The sequence below is a fragment of the Astyanax mexicanus genome, chromosome 16 (genome assembly GCF_023375975.1).
Source record: "Astyanax mexicanus isolate ESR-SI-001 chromosome 16, AstMex3_surface, whole genome shotgun sequence".
NCBI lineage: Eukaryota > Metazoa > Chordata > Actinopteri > Characiformes > Acestrorhamphidae > Astyanax > Astyanax mexicanus.
The window spans coordinates 32,995,061-33,017,488 of NC_064423.1; the positions used below are offsets into that span (position 1 = coordinate 32,995,061).

Below are 22,428 nucleotides of genomic sequence, written 5' to 3' on the forward strand. Positions count from 1 at the left end.
GCTAAACAAATGAGAAAGATAATCTGGCTCTGCCTTTGGATTCTACTGCACACACTCTGTGGTGTTAATCTCTATAGAAAGGAAGGAGATGCAACCACTGTGTTAATGTCATTGGTGATCAGATTAAACAGATTAAACATTTAACAGTTTTGCCGTCCGTTGCTGTCAGTAACAACAGTCAGTTTTAGCGTGTCATACTCATTTCTAGTTTAAGCCCTAACTATTTGATGGTTGTAATGTAAAAGAAGAAGAAGAAGAAGGTATTGATTTGGAATTAGTATTGAAATTGAGGTATCTGCATTTGAATTAAGACTGAACACATTTAAATGATACTCAGCCCTGATAGTTAAATCTGTTTAATTAGTTAAATAAATGCAGCTCTGGAAAAAAAAGACGAGGCCACTTCAGTTTCTGAATCAGTTTCTCTGATTTTGCTATTTATAGGTTTATGTTTGAGTAAAATCAACATTGTTGTTTTATTCTATAAACTACGAACAACATTTCTCCCAAATTTTAAATAATAATATTATCATTTAGAGCTTTTATTTGCAGAAAATGAGAAATGGCTGAAATAACTAAAAAGGCACAGAGCTTTTAGACCTTAAATAATGCAAAGAAAACAAGTTCATATTCATACAGTTTAATCAATCAGCATTTGCTGAAATAACCCTCGATTTTGTTGCATCTTGGCATATTCTCCTTCACCAATCTTACACACTGCTTTTGAATAACTTTATGCCACTCCTGGTGCAGAAATTCAAGCAGTTCAGCTTGGTTTGATGGCTTGTGATCATCCATCTTCCTCTTGATTATATTCCAGAGGTTTTTAATTCGATAAAATTCAAATTTTTAAGTGGTCTCTTTTGTCAAAGCTGTGTATGTAGTTTTTTCCTAATTAAGTGATTAAGATGGTATTTTGAACTGTATAATTGCATATTTGTTAAGAAGGGGAAAATTACTATTTAAAAATTTTACTTTCACTGCAAGTACTAATGTCTGTGCCACAGTCTACTGCTCACCTCAAATATCCCCTTTAAAGGACCCCTGAGTCTAATTACGAGCGTGACAGTAATTTTACTGCTTCTGCTAGTCCGTTTCTCCAAAGAGATAGCTTCTGTGTGTTCCTATACAGAATCATTGTTCATTAATGCCTCATGGCACCATTTAACATTAACATCCTCACCAGCCGCTGTCGTCCTCCCAGCAGTTCATTTGTAGTCCCAGCACCCGCCCTGTGTGTTTGCCCTTCCCCAGTCAGTAAGTCATGTCCTCTGAGTCAGGAGCTGCAGTTGTGTTTAGGGGAGATGGAGGCCGTCGCTCTCTGTGGGCTTGGCTCTGCACCCAAGGCATTGACTGTTCATAGAGAGCGTGTGACCCTGCTGCGTCAGCACTGCATTACACTGAGAGCCTGTGTTTCCAAACACTAAACACTGCCTCACACTGTCTCCATATGCATCCCACTCTCTCCCAGCCCAGACTCTCTGGGTCTGGCACTGGTTTCCCTGGCTGTGTAAGATGGTAGTACTTTAAAACCCTCTTGGTACTGAATTAGTTCATTTTTAGCAGTGCTGGTGTGGGCTGGGTGACTGAAAACCCATATCTGAATATGCTTAGTGCCCGGACCAGACTACACAAATTCAGCCTGGTTTTGACAGGTTTTTTTGGAGTTTAATGCAACGACAGTCTAACAAAAAGACTAGCATGTTCAAATTAGGGATGGTGCTGCTGCAGTTGGGTGGACCAAGCAAAATGAGAAATGGCTGAAATAACAAAAAAGATGCAGAGCTTTCAGACCTCAAATAATGCAACGAAAACAAGTATATATTCATAAAGTTTGGAAATCATTATTTGGTGAAATAACCCTGGTTTTTAATTACAATTTTCATGCATCTTTGCCATGTTCTCCTCCACCAGTCTTACACACTGCTTTTCGATAACTTTATGCCACTCCTGGTGCAAAAATTCAAACAGTTCAGCCTGGTTTGATGGCTTGAGATCATCCAGCTTCCTATTGTTTGTATTCCAGAGGTTTTTAATTTGGTAAAATCAAAGAAACTCATTATTTTTAAGTGGTCTCTTATTTTTTCAGAGCTGTAAGTGTTGTTTTTTCTAATTAAGTGAAATTCTGTAGAAGATGGCTTTTGAAACTGTATAATTGCATATTGATAAAGAGGGGAAAATGACTGTTTAAAAATGTTACTTTCACTGCCTGTACCAATGTCTGTACCACAGTCTACTGCTCCCTTTAAAGGACCCCTGAGTCTAATATGCTTAGTGCCCGGACCAGACTACACAAATTCAGCCCGGTTTTGACTCATTCTTTTTTTGGAGCTGATAAGTTGCCTGCATCAGATCTAGATGCCTGTGTTGCGAATGACAAGGTTTCATGTAGTTTGACATTCAAAGAGCAATAGTTTAATGCAACGCAACGATCTAACAAAAAGACTAGCATGTTTTTTAAGAGGGGTGTTGCTGCTGCAGTTGGGTGGACAAACTGAAGAAATGTTTATTAAGCTGTGGTAACAGTACATCCAGGCCAGCTCACCCCAGGCAATTGATTGGTACAATGGGCAAGCTGGGCTGGGCTTGGCCCCCAGACAACAACTCGTTTTTTATTGAATGCAATGACAAACTGTGTGAGTTTCTCTTTAAATTCTGTAACGGTCAATTCCTGAGTACCTCGGCCTCTCTGACCTTTCTATAAGAGAGTATAAATATTTTTAACATCTAAAATCCTTTGATTTACTTCCTCCATAAGGCATTCTGTTTACTTACACTGAAACTGGTGACTGGCTAGCTACATTTATGCCATACCTCAAGTTGGCACATAACTGCTAGCATCAGGCACAGTGGTGACATTTCAGTTTCCAGAGCAAGGCATGGCACAAATATGTGGTATGATGAGTGCTTAATCTGACAGTGAACATCATGAGAGACAAAAATGTTGTATAGTCTGAGTTTGGCAAGCTATATACTGTATACGATTTGATGAATTCTTTGATAAAGTGTAATTTAAAGTATGCATTTAAATACAAAAGCTCTATATGCTGTTTAAACAGTTATAAAATATTAAATAGTAAATCTCTATCTCTGTGCATAATAATAGATATTTCTTTAATAATAAACAGTTGATTTCACTTTTGGTGGTATATGGTTTGAGATGAAGTCGTAACAATGCTATTTTAATTACTACAACATAATTTGCTCAAGATTGCACTTGTGTAACTGATCTGATATGACGATTTTATTATTAATTACTACTTGTATAAGACCATTTTGAATGCATTTTTATTTACAGTATATTGCCCAGACTTAGTCCTAATCTCATCAGATACTGTAATTTAGTTGATTACTGCAATTTCCTTTGGGATCATTAAAATGCTATCTTATCTTATCTTATTACTAGTTGGGGGTGGGCGATTTGATGCTAAAATAACATCACAATATTTCAGGGTATTTTTGCGATAAAGATATTCTTGCAGAAATTACAAAACACTTAAAAATATTGTAATCATTTTAAGAGCATACATTTACAACAAAATAAATGTCAGTAGAAGTTAACTAGAAAAAATATTTTTTTATACATCAGTCTACCAAGACTGAGTTCATATAAAGGAATAATAATGCAATAAAATAAATAATGGAGCATATAAATTACGTAATGTACAAAAAATGCAGAATATTTAGTGCATGCATATATAAACAGCATGCAAACATACAAAACGTACCCTTAATGCTTCACAGAAAATAGCAAAATAGACTGCTTTCAAAGCAAAATTATTACAATATGGATTTGTTTATTGTTTATATTGTAATTTGTAGGGCTGGCCCGAATAGCGTTTTTTGAGCTCCGGATATTCGGCACTGATTCGAAGCGAATATTCGAATATTCGTTTTTAAAAAAAGAGGTAAAAAAAAAAAAAAAAAAAAGCAAATCACGGCCCCTTTAATCCACTGAAAAATGTTCAATTTGCTCTGACCGACGAGACATATTCACCCCGGATTTTTGGTGTTTTTATCCCGGATTTTTGTGTTTTCACCCCATATTTTTTCTGTGTTTTTAGCCCAGATTTCTTTGTGTTTTCATCCCGGATTTTCTGCTGCCCCACACCGCTGCTGCACGGTTTCTCCGCTGCGCAAGCCAGCCCAGTAAATTGCTGTTTGTGTTTTCACACTTAGGCTATTTGCTTAAAAAAACAAACAAAAAAAACGTTTGTTCAGGAAGTATTTTATATTCTTAAACATTGTTGATTATATTAGAGGACAGTCATTGTAAACTGTACTTGGTCTATTTCGGTTAAAGGATTGTGCAGGGCATATTACTGATTTTGTATTTTTGCACTTGGGCTATAAGCTCAATATTAAATATTTCGTTTGCTTAGAAATTATTTTATATTTTTAAACCATTTTAAATTATATTAGATAAGAGGAAATTCGTTCAGACATCATTTTTGTAGGCCAGGCTTTTGTAACCGATTTAGCCCCTACTGTTGCCACATTACCCCTTACGTTTTATTATATAAATCAGTTTCGAAGAGCCTGCATTTTTTTTTATCATGTATAATAGAGGTCTGCGCGAGACTGATTTTTAAACCCACTCTTCCACGCTCCCGCGTTTCTGTCTCGTTACCGCGCCGCAAAAAAATTGCTTCTTTTAACCCCGCGCCCGCCCGCCACATACACATTTCTGCCGCTCCCGCTCCACGTTCCTAATATAAATTAAATAAACTACATTTAATGCTTCAAATTTACTTATATATTTATTAAAACAGCAGCGCTGAATAGTGTGGTCCCGTTCCTTACCCCAGTCCAAACACCATCGGTGTGTGCGTGTGTGTGTCGGTCCATCCTGCGCGTTGAGAGTTTTCTTTAGGTTTTTTTTTTTTACAATTATTACAGTTTTCTTAACTATTTATTAATTTGCTCCCGCATCGTCTGGATTAAACTCCCGCTCCAGCCATTAACAGTTCAGTTCTGTCCCGCGCGCAAGATATTCTGACGGGACCCGCGAGAACAGAAGTGGTTAGAGTGAGGTGGAACTCTGGAAAGGAGAAAAAAAACGAATATCCGAATACCAAAATTAAAAACCGAATACCTACTCAACGAACGAATATCCGAATACCCGAATATTCGGGTCCAGCCCTAGTAATTTGCAGGATGTTCCACACCCCTATTAATTATTAATCTTAATACAAGTCAACCGTAAATCTGGATAGAATAATTCATGAGAACTAGTAAATATATTCTATTCCTCTGTGAACCTGGAGCTCTCAGTCATGTTTGTTCTGTTCAGATTGACTTCACAGTAATGTAATAACCAGACCTGCATGCAGACTTGGCCATAGGCTGTGGTGTTGCTTTTATTGAGTGTTGCACATATAATTATGCATAGGGCATACAGAGTCTCAGTCTGTTGTAATGTCAGGAAACTACATAGCTTTGCCATCTTAATGAATTGGCTAGTCAGATCCCTTATAAATAACATTATTCAACTCTCACAGCTCAGACCGATCCTGCTCAGAATAGAGCTTTAGTCTTACCATCTCCCCCTCAGCAAACAGGAAACCACACCACCCACCCCACACCTCACTCACAGAAACACAAGACTTCTTTACCACTAAACATAGAGTGTCTGCCTACACCACGCTTTAGAGAGGTCAAAGAATCAAGCATTTACCTCCTGCGATAAAGCAAGAAATGGAAACAGTGGTGTATAAATGTGTTTAAATGGAATTAAGTAGCTGCTCACCCATATTATTTAGGACACATTCCTGAAGCTTGTTTATATCCAGATGAGAAACTGCTCTGAAAAAAAATTAAGAGACCGCTTCAGTTTCTCAATCAGTTTCTCTGATTTTGCTATTTATAGGTATATGTTTGAGTAAAATGAACATAGTTGTTTTATTCTATAAGCTATGGACAACATTTCTTCGAAATTCCAAATAAAAATATTGTCATTTAGAGCATTTATTCACAGGAAATGAGAAATGGCTGAAATAACAAAATGATGCAGAGCTTTCAGACCTCAAATAATGCAAAACAAAAACAAGTTTATATTCATTAAATTTTAAGAGTTGAGAAATCAGTATTTGGTGGAATAACCTTGGATTTAATCACAGTTTTCATGCATTTTGGCATGCTCTCCTCCACCAGTCTTTCACACTGCTTTTGGATAACTTTATGCCTTTACTCCTGGTGCAAAAATTGAAGCAGTTCAGCTTGGTGTAATGGCTTGTGATCATCCATCTTCCTCTTGATTATATTCCAGAGGTTTTCAGTTTGGTAAAATCAAAGAAACTCACACTTTTGAAGTGGTCTCTTATTTTTTTTCCAGAGCTGTATATGGTATAAATAACACATCTGGTAAACTAAGAAAGAATCAGTTTTATTGTATTAAAGTTTGAAGTAAAGACAGTACTGTATAAGATTACAGTACATTTACAGTTCCGGTTCCGAAACATCAGCTCACAGATGTATTGTGCTGATCGTCATCACCCTTTTAGAGGGATGAGGGAAAGACTAATTGTGCTCTCTCAGGGCTCCGGTAGTTGATGGTCTCCCAATCATAGTGGCAGCGCTTTAGTCCTTTAGACATTACCGGTGCTGTATAAAATAAGGTTTAAGTATATTTACAGTGCTGTATACAGAGAAGAGATGACTGTTCAGCAGCAGCAGCAGTACTGTGAGTTGAAGAGTACGCTGAATTTTATTAATGTCACCCAGCAGTAAATATCGCAGTGCAGAGTGTTGGTGAAAGGCAGTATTAGATCTGTGAGGGAGTGTGACTAATGTAGTAGGACCTTGCCACCTGCTCTTGCTTCCTGTCAACAAAATAAGGTAATATAGAGAGGACGGAGAGTGATGGACAGTGATGCACTTTCTTTCAGCCTGGCCCTGCACCTGGCCCTCTGCCAAGAACTCCTGTCCTCTTAGTCCTCTCTGAGGGACTATGGAGAGATGCATGGACAGAAAGACTGATGATATCCAGGAGCAATCCAATATCATTAAGGATCTCTCTCTCGTGCTCTGCAGGGGGGCTGATTTCTCCATCCTCAGCAGATATGCGGCTTTTTGCAGGCTCTGTTTTTATTGCGAGGCAGGGTCTACTCTAACTTATTTTGCCGCGAGCATGTTTATGATGTTTATGCAAGTTTTATTGGGCAGCTGTGCACTCTGGGTCAGCAATCCCCAAATATGTGTATTAATAAAAATGCTCAGCATTGTAAAAATGTGACTCGAATGGCAAAAGCTTTTCTATTTTTCTCCTTAAATCCACCTGACTGGGACTCTTATAACTTGTTAGCAGTCGACTGCAACAGTGCTTTTAGTGCATTTAACTCATATACTCAGTAGGTATGCTGTATATCTAAATGCATCCCATTAACAGAATAAAATAGTGTTTCAGAAGATGCTGCAGCATGATTTCGGAACAGTATGTAAATAATTAAACTGTAGATTTAACGATATCGCAGAAAACGGTGTAGCTAACGGATAATACAAGGCCATGTCTAAAATCATAAAGTGTTACCTCAGAAGACTACTTGAAAAAAAAAGCCCATACCTGTATAGTGTAGTAATAAGTTGTGAAGTATTACATTGTGTGTAAGAATGAACACTATCCAGTGTGCTCATGGCAAGGCAATATAAATTATCGATTAATTTTGAGTGACGCCTAATAGTGAGTATCAGATTGACGTTCTATTTCAGAAAGCTGTGTGGTGGAGCACTTAATGTTCCTCAGTCCACAGGGTCATATTTTATTTAATTTCTTTTTTTTATTTATTTATTTCATAATTTATTTTCTATATTGTAGATTAATATAAATACCCCGAAACTATTAGGGGCACCTATGGAATTACATTATAAACGAAACAACTATTCCAGGTGACTCTACCTCATTAAGACACTGAGAAAAACCCAAGATTATACAGATCTGTCCTACAGGGATTAAACAATGTATGTGTTCAATTTCACATATATGCCAGCAATGAGTGCAAATTAAAGTATCTGAATGCATTCATTAGAAGTAGTGTTTTTGTATGTATTGTATTGTATTTAGTATCTGTTGCATTTACTGTCCAACACTACTGGCCTTTTCACACTTGTATATCCTTTTCTATCATTGTTTTATTGTAATGATAAAAAATATCATCAGATAATTTGATTACTAGTACAATTAATATCAATACAGCTCAAGCATCTACTCTAAATCTGAAGACCCTTTATAAGAAGTGTACTGGAAGAAGCACTGGAGTTCAGTAAAAGGTTAATAAGGCCATCGCTTCCTGTGTCTTGCACAAGTGCTTTATTCTGATAATAAACACATCTGCCACATCTGAGCAGTTCATGGCCATTTTCTGTGCTCTGATTGGCTGTTCACTCCAGTTTATGTATGTTTTCATAGCCACCTTTCAGCTGTTTCATGGGTGTGTTAACCTTCAACTTTGATCTATTATAAAAAGCAGAATCAGTGCTAACTTACCAGGGTCCTTCAGAATGGCTTCCTTCTGACTGTTTAGGTTGTTGCTAGGCCTTTATCGATAACTATTGTTGTGTGGATAATATATTGCCTCAAAAGAAAAAAATGTTAATTCCATTTTAAAACAATATTAGAAATGTTATGCCACTGATACAATAATAATGATATACAATGATAATATATAATAGCATAATAGTACATTTTTAGAAGCAGAAAACGTTTCATAACAAAAAAAAACATCTGACTTTGTGACTGGAATATACAAAAATAAAAAATATATACAAAAATACACCCAAGTTAATGAGTAAACCCCTTTGAACACAGCTAAAGTAATTACTAAATACTAAAAAATCTTTTTTAAAGCTTCCTGGTGTTTCTGTTGTTAGTTTTGTATTGATTTCCCTTTTTATCACCTTGCTGAATTGATTATTGAGTAAAAATATTATTTAGTGAGATAATTGCACACCAGACCTTGTTACCCCAACATACTGTGCACAACGCCTGTCACAATACACTATACACTATTGACGTATCGTACAATATATAGACTTGACCTCAATCATTTATGCTGACCTAAAATTTGTATTTGATATTTAATCATTTCAATATTCCAATATATATTTTTTTAATTATCAAAGGTCCATTCCTATTAAAAAGGATAAAACTGCACTATTATGCCATTATATTTGTCCTAAAAATGGTAATAAATTGACAGTTACTCTGGACTGGAATATAAAAAAGATTTAAATATCCTAAACATATAAAACATACATTAAATTAAACCACTAATTTTAAACAAAGTCGACACAGCAACTTATTAATATTCATGGGGTTTTCTGACTAATACAAACATAGTGGTCAATATCAAGGTCAGCAAAAAATGTATTATATAATACATAAAAAGCATTATTATCATCACAGGTCAAGCTGTTGCATTATCAGGTCAGTTATCTCACAGAGAAAGTGAATCTCATGTTGAAATCATGTTTTAAGTGCCAGTTTAATTTTTTTACTTCTGTTTTTCCTTTTTCAGAGTGCAGCTGATTGACGATCTGTCCTACGAGGATGTGAAAAAATGCTACAGAGGATCTGTGAGTAGCAGATAATCATATATTTTGGAATGTATGAACCTGTAAATCACTTAAAATCACTTTAATGCAATGTTCTAAATGGTTTATTTGTTAAAAAATAAGCCACGTTCATTGACAAAAAAGTATTACACCCAAGATTGCTGCAGTAAATTCTTAGGCATGCACAGTATGTAAATGATTACAGATATCGACTGATTACACACTGGGTCTTATTGCCACAAGAGGGCGTAAAATGCTTCCAACTGCCATATAAAAAGGCTTTCAGATCTCTTTTGGGCAGTGTACCTCTTGGTGAGAAATCATTGCTTAACATGCTTCTTCTAAAAGTACAGTACTTTGTTATGTTGTTGGAAGTTCATCAAACCCGGTGACAGTTCAGAGCATTTACCGCTCTGGCTTTAGTGAAAATGCTCGTTTGGAATGATTCCTAAAGTTTTTATAATTGTAACGAGTAACAATGCAACAAATTTAAAATATGTAGTGAAGTAAAAGGGGATGTAGGAGAAACAAATAATACTCCAGTAGATACAGATACAGCATTCTAGTACTTAAGTACAGTAGTGAAGTAAAAAAATAATACTCCAGTAGATATAGATACAGTATTTTAGTACTTAAGTACAGTAATGAAGTAAAAATAATACTCTAGTAGAAACAGATACAGTATTTTAGTACTTAAGTACAGTAGTGAAGTAAAAATAATACTCCAGTAGAAACAGATACAGTATTTTAGTACTTAAGTACAGTAGTGAAGTAAAAATAATACTCCAGTAGATACAGATACAGTATTTTAGTACATCTCTGCCTACAATACAATACCTGAGTGTAAATGTCCTCATTACATTCAAACATACTGTATACAGTTTTATTAGGTTCCATTTAACAACTCCTTCCTGGAGCATTAGTTTTTTTACATGTATTTTGCATGTAAGTAAAAAGTAATACGTTATGTGACGATTAGACTTATATGATTAGTTAAATATATATAGAGTTTTATCATTCCAGTTGGTGTTGTATTGGACGTCATTTGAAGCATCATTTACTGGACAGTAGTCCTGCTCAGGAAACAATTAAAACGTAGTTCAAGGCCACCTGACATATGATGTATGTTGACCTTAATCCTTGATTACTGCTCGTAAAGCTGTGGTATACATAAAATCTGAAATAGTAGCTCATCACAGCACAGCAGAGTGCTGTGGCGGCTGGCTTAGCTCATTCACATTATGAATATTGTGAAAAAAAAAAGAGAAGAACGCATTTAGACATAAGCAGAGTGTGAGGCAGCAGGAAACAGTAGTGCGAGGCTCGGCGTGGGTTGACTTGCCGGTGTGCAAGCTTGCAAGCTTCTTCTTCTTCTTCTTCTTTTTTTTTTTTTTTTTTTTTTCCTTTTCTAAGGTGCAGTGGGAGGGTCTGCAGTAGGTCTGTAGCAGGCCAGGAAAGAGAGAGAGAGAGAGAGAGAGAGAGAGAGAACGAGAGAGAGAGAGAACGAGAGAGAGAGAACGAGAGAGAGAGAGAGAGAGAGTGATTTGTTTAAGCGACTCTTGTGAAACCAAAGTAACAGGAGAGGGGATCAGTTCACAGGAACAGAACAGAGAGCGCAGTTGGGTCCGGGACAGAGGAGAGAGATACTGGGTACCTGTACACACACATGCACACACACACACATACACACACACACACACACAGGCAGGCTCGAATGAGGCTCGGCTCAGCTCGGCGTGTGTGGAGTGTTAGTGTTGTGTCAGCATGCTGAGCTTGGTGCAGAGCTCGCGTCCTCTCCGAGAGAAAAGCAGGCTGCAGGGGAACTGTGGGCAGGAGCTCATCTCCGTACCTTCTGCTGCTTCCCCCTCACAGACCGTCAGCAAGTACAACTCACAGTACCACAAACTGTTCCAGACCGTGCCCAAAGAGGAGATACTCATGAAGGGTGAGTGTTTGCTTTGCGTTGGTTACTGTCATTCGTGTAGTTGTCAGTCATTGTCATCACTCTGTTGCAACAGAATGACAGCGTTTGTCTTTTTAAGAAATGTAACTTCATCTGAAAAGCCATAAATGCTCTTAGATGAAATATGTTGATCTAAAAAGGTCCTTTTACACTGTTTCTATTGGCCCATTCATTAACAGAACAGCAGTGTCTTATCTAAGGGGGGCAAAATGCTCTTAAATTAAATATTTGTTGATCTAAACAAGTCCTTTTAGACTGTTTCTATTGGCCCATTCATTAACATAACAGCAGCGTCTTATCTGAGGAGGCAAAAATGCTCTTTAATTAAATATATGTTGATCTAAAAAAGCCCTTTTAGACTGTTTCTATTGGCCCATTCATCAACAAAACAGCACCATCTTATCCAAGGAGATAAAAATACTCTTATATTAAATATATGTTCTTTGACGTAACTATTTTATACCGGCCCCATCATTAAGAAATGGCCACATGGTGTGAAGGTTTTAAAATGACTAAAGGTATGATATTTACTACATACTCATATTATATACACTAGTAGCTTCTCTATGCAGTTGTCAGTCATTGTCATCACTCGGAACAGAAAAACAGCATCCATTTAACTTTATCTAAAGAGGCAAAACATCTTAAATTAAAGGTATTTTAATCTAATGAATTTCTTTTGGGCTTTTTCCCCATTTGCCCGTTCATCCAAAATGGCTACATTTTGATCTAATAAGGGTTATGATAGTTTCGGTTTTCCTGTTAATAAGGTAAATATATTTTAGCATGCTCATATTATTTACACTAGTAGCTCATTTATGTAGTTGTCAGTCATTGTGGGCACACAGTGACCGCATTCATGTTTTAAAAAATTTAACTTTATTCATCTGAGAGGCAAAACATCTTAATTTAAACGTATGTTAATCTAATTAAGTCCTTTAGGACTGTTTCTATTAATTAAAAAATGGCCTCATGATGTGCAAAGGATTTGATTCGAGTTTTTAATATGATAGAGGTTATGATGTCGTTTTTTCTTTATTTTATAAGGTGAATATATTTGTGAGTAATCATATTATGCATACTAAAAGCTCATTTATGATAAAAGAGAAATGAAAGTAATATACAAAACAGTATGATGAAAATCTTAAAAGATGATAGTATAATATCATGTAGCAGTATTTAATTGTAACACCAAACACACCATGCTGAAAATATAAAGTAAATACATACATGCATATACTGTATATACATTATTTTTTTTTTAAATATTACTGGTATTGGGTATGGTGCCAATAAGTTCATGTTTATCTGCTACAGAGAGAGTCCTATTCTATTGGCAATTGACCAGGCAAGCTGTTTGTGTGCATTTGCACACTTATGTCAGCAATAGGTGCAACTCAGACTATCTGAATGCCTTCATTAGTGGGGTTGTCCTCAAACGTTTGGACTTATAGTGTATGTATATTTAAACTAAATAAATTCAAATCAACACTCAGGCCTTTTTAGACCACAGAATGTCAACAACCAAACCCCAGTAACCAGAGTCAGTGTTCTGACAGGAATGTGAGAAATGCTGCTAGCTGCCCTGCGGTATTTCTTTTTGTTGATTTTTGTCCCACTCTTCAGTTTGATTCTTGTATAATAGTTAACATGTTTTAACTGTATCGGAGCACTCTATCTGATGTTATGCAAGCTGCACCTCACATTCACATACTACTGACTAATACATTTCACACAGATTTCACACAGATTTGCAGATTTCAACTAAGGTTAAGCACGGTTAGCGGCTAATGCTGCCTGACAGCACTACACTGGGGAACCCTGAGTGTTCCAGTAAGCCAGGGTGCTATCAGCTAGCGGTTCATCCCACGTAGCTTGTTTTAATATGGTAAACACGCAGGCTACAGTCCAATATAAAAAGGTCTGAATGGGAAAAGAGCTTCAGCAGTGCTAGCCTGGTTAGCAGCAAGCTACTGTCTGATATACTCACCTCTTAACAGCAAAAGCAGCTAGTAGTTAGCGGCTAATGCTAATACTAATACTGCTGGAGAACTAAACTGAAACTCCTTTACTTTACTGCTTTACTGCTTCTTACAACTTGACTGGTAAAATTCATTTATAAGGCGCACTGCCAATTTTTTGAAAAATATGAAAATATTGAGACCGCTAGTAAGTTTATGGACCTTAAAATGTAATTACATATACTACATTGATATACCTTCTGTTTTGGGGGCAGCCCTGGCCTGGAATTAGAGAGGAGGGCTTGGTAACTGAAGGTCAGTGGTTTGATTCCTTTGTCAGTGTGGAATCCCACTTGAACAAGGCATCTAACCAATTATTATAAGAACTATATTTTACAAGATATTATTGGAAATATTGAGACTATTGGTGAATGTGTGGGCCCATTACTTAATATGTAAATAAATATAATGTATTGATTTACTCTGCTCACTGCACACCTTAAGCTGGTGTAGCAGTACCCTCTATATGTCTATTTGAACTATATGACATTTTGAATCGAGATTTTCCATTAAAAAGAAAACATATGCTAAGACTACTCCTAATCCCTGTCTGGGACACTAAACTTTTGTGTACTGAATCATCTGTGTCCAACACAACTTTAATAAATATGATGCCCTAAAAATGTGAAGGCTGTATTGCTGTGTAGTGTCTATACTGTGTTCTTAATCCTAATCGTCTCGCTCGCTTTCTCTCAGTGTACTCCTGCGCTTTGCTGCGAGACATCCTCCTGCAAGGCCGCCTCTACATCTCCAGAAACTGGCTGTGTTTTTACGCCAATCTCTTTGGCAAGGACATTAAGGTGAGCTAATGCTAATGGCAGTAGCACTCACCACAGTGAGCGTGCAGAGCACTGCATCATCACAGCATCACTCTCATTCCTGTGACTTCCTCTAAGATACCAGGTGCAAAATTTAACAAGAACATCTATAGGTGAAAACCACAGCTGTACTGGGTTAGAATAAATAAAGGAACAAAAAAATTTTGTGCTATTTGCTCCTCATGCTGTTTTCATTTTTTGTCAAATTAAACCAACTTTATTTGTAGTGCCTCTTACAACTTACTGTATAAGGCAGTGTAGCAGCTTTATAGGAATCCAGTATTGGGACAAGAAAGCAACAATTCAGTACATAAACCATAAAACTTCCAGCAAACAAACTCAAGGCAGGTCAGGACTAATTGTAAATGATTGATAAAAAGTCACTGTACTATTACACAAATCAAGTTTAGTTATACTCAGCTGTACTGATATAGTCATAGTAGTGAGTGGTAATTAGAATAATGAAAGTAATGATGATTGGTATTTATAATAATAATAAAAATCGTAATAATGATAATTATAACAGAAACTCTAAAAATTAATAGTAGGAGTTATTGTAAACTTTAATGTATACGGTTATAAAGGGTGGGCAGTTAGTCTGAGAGAGGTAGCAGAAGCTGGATGAACTTTTTTCACTGTCAGGCCAGAGAAGTGGACAGTCAATAACTCAGGAAAAGTAAAATAGACTATGGACATTATCAGAGGGTGGCTAAAGACTGTACCAGATCTAAATATATTAGTCTAACCAAAAGAGCCAGAAGGTAGCATAGACACAAAGGCACTCACTTTACCATCCAGAAACATAGTGTAGTCATGTGTAAGCAGTGGAATGATAGCAGCAGCATCTCAGTATTAACCTAAATATCCTAATGTCCATGAACTCTTGGATCTGCAGCCTTTAAATAAAGGAAAAAGAAATATTAATTACCGAAACTAAACTAATGCTAAAACCTAGGCTTGTATATTGCAACTATGAGTTCTGACGTTAACTGGGAAGATTATTCCAGAGTTGGGGGGCTTTATAAGAAAATGCTCTTCCCCTTGAATGAAGCTTTAAGAAATCTGGGAACTAGTAGGAAGCCAGCACCCTGTAACATAATGAATTGTGATGGTTCATAATACGAAATGAGGTCCACTTTGTAATCAGGAGTGAGCTAAAAAAAAAAAGGTAGGGCTTTATTTGTCAGAGGAAGAATTTTGTTATCAATGTGGAATTTAACTGGAATCCTGTGCGGTTTGGATAGGTTAAGAAATATTTTGCAGGATGTGAGAAGATAAAGGTCTCTAATGTAAGAAGCTTTTATTAAAGGGTGTTTAATCCTAATGTTTGGCCATGAGCCATGGCTTTTTGTTTTGCTGTGTTGAGCACATGTAATGCTATAGGACCCTTTTGTATCACAATTAGAGGCAATTGGTTAGGATTACATTACAAAGAACAAGTGAATGTTCCATCTTATTATGTTTTTTTTCCCTTGGTAATCCCCCTCTCTCATTCTGAGGGTGGGGAAATGTGCTATGACTGCTATGACTGAAGCTGTGTAAGGATCGATTAGCAAGCACGTAGCCTGTAACCTGATATTTCTGACCTTGTGCTTTCTCTTCTCTTTTTTTTTCTTCTCGTCTTTTCTTTCCTTCTTCTTTCTTTCTCCCTCCCTCTCTCTCACCCTTTTTGGGCAGGTGGCAATCCCTGTAGTTTCTGTGCGACTGGTAAAGAAGCACAAGACAGCGGGCCTGGTCCCAAATGGCCTGGCCATTACTACAGACAGCAGCCAAAAGGTGGGTTATCGCCTGGTCAGCAGGTCACTCTGGAGCCTGGGGGACGTATACAGGACTCAGCATGCATGTACACTGCAGACCTGCAGCCATGAGCTCATCTGTGTGACATGCAGAGCCTCAAGGTCATAGAGTGGGCTCAGTCTGACTTCCTCACACCTGCCTGTGAGCTTAGCGAGAGGCTGGCCCAAGCCAAGAAGCTGCATGGGACTATTTATGGAAACGATAGCAGGTTTTGTGTGATGAGTCATTTATTCTGGCTGGCTGCCTTCCAGCACTCTAGCCTTTTACCTAAAAATCTATTTTCCATACGCTGTATGTCCTTCTAATGCATGCATTCAACTACTTTAGTATGAAGCTTCTAGTGCTGACACGGATGTGCAAATGCACACAACTAGGGCTTTACGATTTTGGTACAGGGGTTGGACAATGAAACTGAACAGTGTTGGGCACGTTACTTTGTAAAAGTAATTAGATATAGTTACTCGTTACTTCTCCAAAAAAGTAGCTGAGTTACTAACGGAGTTACTCCACTATAAAAGTAATTAGTTACCAGTAAAAGTAACTATCGCGTTACTTTTTATTATTCGCCCGTCAAAAAAAGGAAATCAATTATGCATTTACTATTATTATTAGAAAAATAACAAACGAAAATAAACCCAAAATGTTGACAAAAATATAATCTAACGAATTTCAAAAAAACAAAACGAAATTCTCCACAGAACCAAAGAAAATTACTAAAACTTGTAATACTGAAAAAAACGGAAAAAAATTAAAAACGCGTCTGGGGATGAAATTAAACCGGAGCCCGTGCACGTTCTGCCCAAGCCTGAACCATGAACCGTCATTATGAGCCGGACCCAATCCGCCCCATAAACTGTCTGTTTTCGGGCTGATTGAATGAGCGAAATATAATCAGAATTATGTTAATTAACACTGTAACATAAAAGCATAGAACTATTATTTAATTTAAATGTTTTTTAAGAACAGCTAAACACAATGCTGCAAGTCAAACGTGGAGGAGTTCACGTGCGCCCAGAGCTACGTGATTACATTTTTCATTATTATTATAGTTTAATTTTATTTTGTTTTTATTTTTTCTGTTCAGTAAGTTTTTAGGGTGGGCTTGCTAGCGCGAGCGCTTTACACAAGAACTAACGGACCACGAGGTGCCGCGCGCTCGGCACAACAACTCCCGCTGTACAACTCCACTGTACAACAGCGCTTATAAATAAATTAAACACGAAAATGAGGGTATTCTATCTGTAATTTCAGTTAGTTTTAGTTAGTTTTATAAACACAAAATACAGTTCGAGATAGTTATGTTTTTTCCTTTTAATTACCTTTTTTATTAGATTCAGTTAACACAAATGTTTTTTCACTTTCAGTTTTCGCTATTTCGTTCGCTGTAGTGAACAATAATAATTGGTTACTTAGCAACATTGTGATTATCACATCAGAGCTTTATATAAAATAAAAAATAGGAGCTAATAGGAGCTTTCTCTAAAAGAGAAAGCAGCAGCACCACAAAAACCGGAGCAGCTAAAAAGAGTTTAACGTCCTTAATTCGGAACTTGGGCTGTCCACGGCAATCACTGAATTAATTAGAGCACGCAAATCGTCACAATTGTGCCTCACTTCACCACGCCAAACCACAGGCACAGCGGCCAGAAGCTCAAGTTCACCGGACAGAGGAGGGGTTAACCAGGGCAAAGCGAAGTAAAAAAAAGTGAGGCTAAAGTAACGTGCAGTAACGGGGTGTCGGAAATGGTAACAACGTTATAGTTACAGTCAGAGTAATTAGTTAGATTACTCGTTACTGAAAAAAAGTAACGGCGTTAGTAACGCCATTAGTTTTAACGCCGTTACTCCCAACACTGAAACTGAAACACCTGGTTTTAGACCACAATAATTTATTGTCCCGACGGACAGTTCTGGTGGAAACAGGAGAGTTGAGGTGCACATTGAATTCTGCTGTGATTTGATCAGCCGTGGTTTTATGTTTTTTTGGATACAATCCAGGTTAGCACCCAAACATCCCTTTCAGTCAGCTTCCTCTTGCGTCCACAGTTAATCCTGTTGGATGTGGTTGGTCCTTCTTAGTGGTGTGCTGACATTACCCTGGATACCGTGGCTCCTGATGCATCATAAAGACTTGCTGTCTTGGTCACAGATGCGCCAGTGAGACGTGCTCCAACAATTTGTCCTCTTTTGAACTCTGGTATGTCACGCATAATGTTGTGGGCATTGCAATATTTTGAGCAGAACTGTGCTCTTACCCTGATAATTGAACCTTCACACTCTGCTCTTACTGGTGCAATGTGCAATTAATGAAGATTGGCCACCAGGCTGCTCCAATTTAGCCGTGAAACCTCCCACACTAAAATGACAGGTGTTTCAGTTTAATTGTCCAACCCCTGTACATTGTGATATAAAACAATGCAGGGCCATGACGTCACCATCTCACATCTGGACAGATCAAGGGCTAAGTCAGCGCCGGGCACCCAAAATCCGAGGAAAACAGCAAAACAACAATAATCTGCCCTTTAATTAGGCATTTAAATGGCCTTTTAAAGATAAACAAGAGCATTTTTCTGGGATTAAAAGCATTAATTCAGCTGTAACTGGAAATGTCTGCGCAAAACTGTGCTGGATTGAGGTGCACAGCTTTCAACATGTGTGTTTACAAGCATATTCCCAACCATGTGGATGGAGGCCATGCGGTAAACTCGTGTTTACCCCCACAACCACACGGCAGCAGCAGCCTGTCACTCACAAAGACACAGAGACAACGCTGTGTATCTATTTCTTGTGTCAAGAATCAAAACATTGCAACATAACGTGTTTGATTTAATTGCCTTAAGTGATATTGCACGTCCTGCAATGTGACAATGCTTACACGATATATTGTGCAGCCCTAGCACAAACACACACACACACACAGCTTGTCTACTCGCTGTGGATTGAAAGTATTGTCAATAGAATAGGACCTTCTAGAGCTGATAAATTTGAATCTATTGGCACCATGTTTATTACCAAGTGTGGGCTGTAGGAGTTTAAAGGCCCTTAGGATGAAACTGTGCAGCATTGGAGCTCTTTTCTCATTCTGTATAATGATGGGTGGTGCGTTGTCCAGTGTTTTTTAGATGTGTTTTGGAGTTCATTAAAATCAATCAAATTCTCAAGCTAGGAGAAAGCCTTCCCTGGAGAGAAGAGCACTTTGTGGATACCACCTGTCACTCAAAGTTAGACATTTGGGATTAATTCTTTTTTTTAAATATGGGAGAGGGGATGGGGTTGGGTTGGTGATCATCCAACGTCCTGACCTCACTAATGATTAATCTTGTGGGTAAGTGCAATCCAAGACTTGTAGAGTAGAGACAGTAGAGACAATTACTCCAACTAAGATAAGATAAACTCTTAATACCTTTATTAACCTTGATATCCAAAGAAACAATGAATGAGCAGTTCCATATAGTGTATCTCTCCTGATAAGCTGGTTTGTAATGTTCCTCCTCCATTGTTGGCTTTATATTTGTTGCCACTTCACTAAGCTGGTATTGCTTAGGAGACGTCCTGAGCTGACATAGACTAGACCTGACTTGACCTGTGGGGCATTTTAGAGTGTTGTGCAGATTATCATACATATCAGATTTATATTGCCAAAAGTATCCGCTCACATGCAGTCGCTGTCTTTCTCAGTCTCTTCCACTGTGTTATAATATCACTGACAGTTGGCTGTGGAATATTTAGTAGTAAGGTAATCCTATCACTGTAACACGCTGGAGTTCACTGAGTTCCTGAGAGTGATCCATTCTTTCACTAATGTTTGTAGAAGAAGTCTGCTTGGTTTATACACCTGTGGCCATGAATGAGACTGGAACCTGAGTTGATAAGTGATTTAGGTGGGCGAGCCGATACTTTTGGAAGTGTAGTGTTTATAAATTTCATTGTGGAAGGAGTATTAAACCTGAAATCCACAAAATTTACATTATACAATTCCTGCAGTTATAAATAATCACAGAAAATAATCGCAACAGTGTTGTTATAGCAGCATGTGCTCATTAAAATACGACACTTTTAATGGACATGAGGCTAAAATCCATAGTAAAGTGCTGTGTTTAATTGCATTATACGAAAAAGTCAATTGGAACAGAATAAGAGAAATGGTAAATTAAGAATGTTAAGAGATTTAAATAATGATTTAAATTTAAATAATATTGCACAAAATATGTAATTAAAAAAAAATCTACCACAAATACTGGCACCGCCTTAAGTCCTTAATCTGTAATGAAGCTGTGGAAATCAGATTCTCACAGCAGTGCTCCGAAATGTAGTACAAAACCCTGGACAGTAGAGCTAGTTTAACACTCGATCAACAGCAGATTATGCTTTTTGTAATGTCATAAACTTAAGAAGAAACAACAAATTGGCAAACATCCCAATACTTTTGGCCATATGATGTCGTATCTGAATTGTTTGGGGACAACACTTTACTTTTTATGAGATGTGTATTAGGTGGATCTGTAAGGCACATATTTTAGCACCATAGATCATAGATGTAATGTATTACAATAATAGAATTTAATATCAATCGTTCTGTCATGGTCTACTAATTCACAATACAGCCCAGAGACGTCATCCTACAGACGTCATCCCAGAGTAAAACAGTAGATTAGGGCTCGGTATGAAAACCAAAATACACTTTGTTCTCAAAGTGCTCTGTTTTAATCCTTTAAGCCTCACACTCCCCCCAGCTAGATCAGAGGTTCTGTGCAGTCTCTGAAAATATCATACTTTCCCAGGTAATCAGATTATTAATAACTGAATTGCAGGATTATGAGAGAGTGCATCAGTCCTGCTCTTCTATCTGAGCTTTTGAATGAGGGTGTGTACTTATTTTCGGATGTGTTAGAGGGGTACAATAGATATATAAAAAATATATATATTTTTTACAATAGTTGCAAAACAGTGTTTACTGTGAATTACATGCAAATATACTATCATGGCATAGCAGTGTGTTAATTGTGCAAACAATTAACACACTAATTAATTGCGTGATCATGAAGTGTGACCCCAGGGGATGGCTTGGAAACGGCCACACCTGTATAGATTTTGAGTGAGACGGAATACTGTGCTCACGATTTAAGTGAGGTCTGATAGTAAGTGTCAGATGAGGACATTTCTGATGTTGTGCAGGTATATCCACAATATACCATAGATGATATTGTCACTATGGCTGCACGATATATTTTTTAAGCATAGTCATTGCGATGTGCGCATGCGCAGTAGGCACACTGCAGGACTTGCAAAGTCACCTAAGGCAATTAAATCAAACACGCCATGTTGCAGTGTTTTGATTCTTGACACAAGAAGTAGATACACAGTGTTGTAATTTTCTGAGTGAACAGTGCTGTCTCTGTCTCTGACTAAGAGGGCATAAACACGAGGTAACCGCATGGCCTCCACATGGCTGGACACGTACTTGTAAACGCAGAGCTGACAACCTGTCGAAAGCTGTGCACCACAGTTTTGTGCAGCTATTTCCAGTAACAGCTGAAATTGCTTTTAATACCAGAAAAATGTACCTTTAAATATGACATTAAATGCCTGATTATAGGGATTATTGTTGTTTTGCTGTTGCTCGGGTTTTGAGTGATCGGCTGACTCTAAAGCGCTGACTAAGCTCTCAGTCAGTCTGGATCTCTGACGTGAGAAAACTTGCGGGTGTTGGTGGGGCTGGTGACGTCACAGGTCAGTTAGCTCAATGCAGTAGTGTTGTCACAATACCAAAATTATGCCTTTCGATAAGATACTGTCCTAAAATATCTCAATACCGATACTGAAACTATATCACAGCAAAAACCTTAAATATCATAAATTAATGGAATGACAGAAGATTGAACATGGAACTAAAAAATATTTGCTTAAGATTACAAATATGAATTTTATTCTTTATTTCAGTTAAGAATGTAATAAATTTAGTTGTTTTGACCTTTGAGGAAATTACACGATGGGTTGAATGTAGAGTCGACTCATTGAGTGAATCGGCTCACGAATCAATGATTCAAAACATTGTTTACAAGCCTATATGCTGATTGCAATCAATAAGTTGATCATATAAGTTCATCTGAGTCAATTAGAGTGCATGATCCCTGAATTTCTGCCTGTCCTTATTTTTTAATAATAACAATAATGTTTTCTTTTTCTGTCTTTTTTCCTGCAGTATGTATTTGTGTCTTTGCTGTCCAGAGACAGTGTGTATGACGTACTGAGGCGGATATGCACACACCTCCAGGTGAGA

At 37.4% G+C, this 22,428-nt stretch overlaps 1 protein-coding gene across 4 annotated transcripts in view; it reads left to right on the plus strand.

The window, feature by feature from the left end:
* gramd2aa (GRAM domain containing 2Aa) overlaps positions 1-22,428 on the plus strand; it is a 52,355-nt gene that overhangs the window by 18,162 nt on the left and 11,765 nt on the right. For all 4 annotated transcript variants that reach the window (XM_022669995.2, XM_022669996.2, XM_022669994.2 and 1 more), the window contains exons 3-7: positions 9,513-9,570; positions 11,422-11,494; positions 14,230-14,333; positions 16,029-16,127; positions 22,351-22,422. In XM_022669995.2, coding sequence (XP_022525716.1) covers positions 9,513-9,570; positions 11,422-11,494; positions 14,230-14,333; positions 16,029-16,127; positions 22,351-22,422 — 406 coding nt within the window. The remainder of the gene's footprint in view (positions 1-9,512; positions 9,571-11,421; positions 11,495-14,229; positions 14,334-16,028; positions 16,128-22,350; positions 22,423-22,428) is intronic.